Consider the following 3,300-nt stretch of genomic DNA (forward strand, 5'->3'; position numbering starts at 1 on the left):
AGGATAACACTGCCTCCCCAGTTCAGGGTTCGAGTCCCAGTATCCGAATTCCTGTCTATGAAGCCTTCAAGCAAATTTTTGTGCAAGTAGAAGAGCGTGTGCTTTCTGTCTTGCGGCCAATTGAAAAGTGGTTTCTACTTTGCTCTCTTCCCATGTCCATCATCGTTTGATCGTTACAAGAATACATGCCAATAAACAGTAGCGTCGGGTTGGAAATGCATGTGAGTCGCTCCCTGTGTGATCAAGAGACTCGCTCATATGACTGTGGTTCTTCACAAGTGACTCTGCATAGACCACTCTGTTACCTGGTACCTACCGTATCGTTTTCACATGCTTGGATATGGCGTAAAGGCTAACATTGCCTGAGAAGCTGCAGGGTTCGATTCCACATTTCCGAATGTTGTCCTACAGCAAATTTTTATATGGGCGGAAATTACGCAGTCGAGTACAAAGATGAATTCACAATTCATGACCATGATGAACTGGCCATTTATTTCATTTTGTCCCACTGCTGCGTTTCCGAAAATCTCTCTATCCTTACGCACATAAACACCCATATAGCCCTCCACACCGTTTCCGTCGCTCGCCCCAACATCAAGCGTATAATGTATAGGTACCGTGAAGCGGCCTCTAATCTAGGCATGATGGTATTCATAGGTAGGACCATGCGAGGTGAAATGGAACAGACAGGCTTGGATATGCATGTGTCCGTTCTTCGACAGCAGCTCATCACTGGGATGACGGAGGAAGCAGTCCGTGAAGGCTATGTAGGAAACCCTTCTCCATAGAATAGATTTTCAGTTATCTCAAGTTTACGTGGAAGCTGTATTTCGATGCGTCCTAAAACAAAATTTATAGACTAAAAGACGAAGATATCTGTTGCTATTCAGATATAGGGAGTTGAACCCCAAAGTATCACCTGGAAGTGCGATAACGTTGGCCACTACACAATGAGTCTGCTACCTTTCAGGACCTAGGGACAAAACTTATCCATCCTCTGCACAGCCGCCACCGTCTATTTCATTAACCTACCACCATCCCTCGATTCAAGCCCTGTTCTCTCTTCCGAAAAGTCTTTCGGGAAGTTTCCAACTAAACTACATGGTGACGCAAGACGGGTACTACTTGTCAGTCCCATCGTTCGGACATGACATAGCCTGCATATCTAGCAGCAGGGGTTCGATTCCCCACGTCTGACCTTGGAGTAGAACATCGCTTCCCATTTGTTGTTGTTTTTTTTTATTCACAGCCCAGGCGGTGGTAATCATGGAACGTCCACCGACTCCCCATGCTTCAGCTTAATGGTACAAAGTCATACTCACCTTGTATTTCAGCACATATGATAGGATTTACTCATAATTTTTCCGCTCGTAGATAGTCTGAAGGTTAACACTGCTCCCCCGGTTCAGGGTTCGATTCCCAGTATCGGAATATCGATGTCATGTTACAGAATTTTTGCGCAACACAATTGAAGAAACAAAAGATTTTCTCTCTTACACTGTTTGTAGGAGCCTCCTCATCGTCTAATATAGTCCTAACATCGAGATTTTGCACCCTTATGAAAGATGTCTGTCAATCGAAGACTTTCCAATGAACAGCAGGAATTCACATCGTCCGAATGGAATCCCATCCCTTAGCATTGGGTAAGGGACGCTTGTGGCGTATTCGCTAGAGTGTACGGAAGATAGGGGTTCGATTCCCTGTACCCCAATAAAATCAGGCCAAATACAACAAGTTTTGCCCCACAGACGAGTGCACATCACGATCCATGCACACTGGCACTGACACCAGTTTCTCTTGGAAGAACAAATGCATATTACGTAGGTATTATATTTCTCTTCTCCGCTTACTCTCTGTCCCCACGTCGAGGACACATCCTGCACGAGAGAATTCCTCGTCGTCCCACAATATCTACCATTCCCTCCACACCGCAAATAAAACGTATGCACCCACATCCTTCCCACATCATACCCCCTTTTTCTATCCCTCGTGCTACGTGCAGGAACCCGGAAACCTACACATGACGTTATTCGTACGGACGGAGGTAGGATCCCATAGAGGAGAATAGGCTTCAGGCCGAAGAGTCATCCAATCAACAGAGAGATTTGGTGTGGGCGCTTCTATTCTTCGGCAGAAACTTGATGTGGATACGTAACCGAGATCCCGTCATAGAACTGGAGGAGGAAGCGACCCGCAATGGCAATGAAGAGATGCACAGGAGGAAGGGTCAGGTCGGTGGAGTTCAGAGCATATAGGGAAGCAGGGAATGAGGACGGGTCAAGGTAGATGCGGACAGCGGACGCGAGTGAAACTACGTGCATTGACAGAGCGGCGACGTGAAAGAAGCATGCAGATCGCTCCGGTACGCCTTTTAGAAAGCAGTCGCACGTCTGTGAAGCAACGATTACTCTTCAAAGCAAGGGATATTCGCTCCTTCCATCCACGGTGTATCGACCATCTGAGTCAGTGCTCGACAATTCCATGGCGCAACGATTGAACAGAGGATAATCAGAATAAGGACGACGGTGACGCGTACAATCAGGTCGTAAATGGGCGAGGAGAATTCTGCGTTCGACCCTTGCGTGCGTGCGTTCAACTGCGTTTGAATGCGTTCAACTCGGATGCGTTTGCGTTCCTTCGATGCGTTCACATGCGTGACCCGATAATAGTTACTGTACCTTCAAGAATAATACTATCATGTGTATTTACATGGCGCACTTACCTACTTTTGATGTATTTCCTGGACATGTATTGGCAGCTTTCTATGACTTAGAAACAGTGTGAGACTATCTTGGAAAGCCATAAAGGCGTTGATTTTGTTGTAATATGTCTTAGAACATAATCCTCCTACTTCAGTATCATTTCGTGTTGAAATAGTTGTGAACCCTTGCATTTTTTGGACTTTTGGTAAACCAAACAACTTGTGTGCACCTCTCGAATCGACGCAACTCACTTACGCAACTCAAAAATAAGTCACGCATGCGTTAATAAATCGAACGCGAGCGTCATTGTAATAAACGCACGCGTTGCCCAAACTAACGCATGCGTTCGAGACAAAACGCAAACGAGAACGCAAATGTGACGATGGTTGTGATGGCGTGTCACATTTGCGTTAGGCTGCGTTGAACTCGAGTTGAACTGTGGTGGCTTCTCCCGTTGCACTTCATATGTGCTCGGCTACATTCTCCAAGCTTAAGAGCGATTCTCCAATGGATTCCTGCTGTATATATCTCAATATAATCTGCGGAAACCTACCAAGATTTAGCTGAGACCCCTTGAACTGGTTCTCTTTCCTCCGAT

The 3,300-nt window shown here is 46.1% G+C and overlaps 1 protein-coding gene across 1 annotated transcript; it reads left to right on the top strand.

Moving 5' to 3' along the window:
• Positions 1 to 2,544: 2,544 nt before the first annotated feature.
• Positions 2,545 to 2,842, top strand: EV420DRAFT_1523803 (uncharacterized protein; the record flags this gene model as incomplete). The annotated part of the gene is given in 3 exon segments (XM_060472314.1): positions 2,545 to 2,631; positions 2,686 to 2,780; positions 2,800 to 2,842. Coding segments are annotated over 3 exon segments (225 nt in total), but the record flags the coding sequence as incomplete, so codon positions are not given.
• Between the last annotated feature and the right edge of the window lie 458 nt (positions 2,843 to 3,300).

This window comes from Desarmillaria tabescens, assembly GCF_030435595.1.
Source record: "Desarmillaria tabescens strain CCBAS 213 chromosome Unknown EV420scaffold_9, whole genome shotgun sequence".
Taxonomy (NCBI): domain Eukaryota; kingdom Fungi; phylum Basidiomycota; class Agaricomycetes; order Agaricales; family Physalacriaceae; genus Desarmillaria; species Desarmillaria tabescens.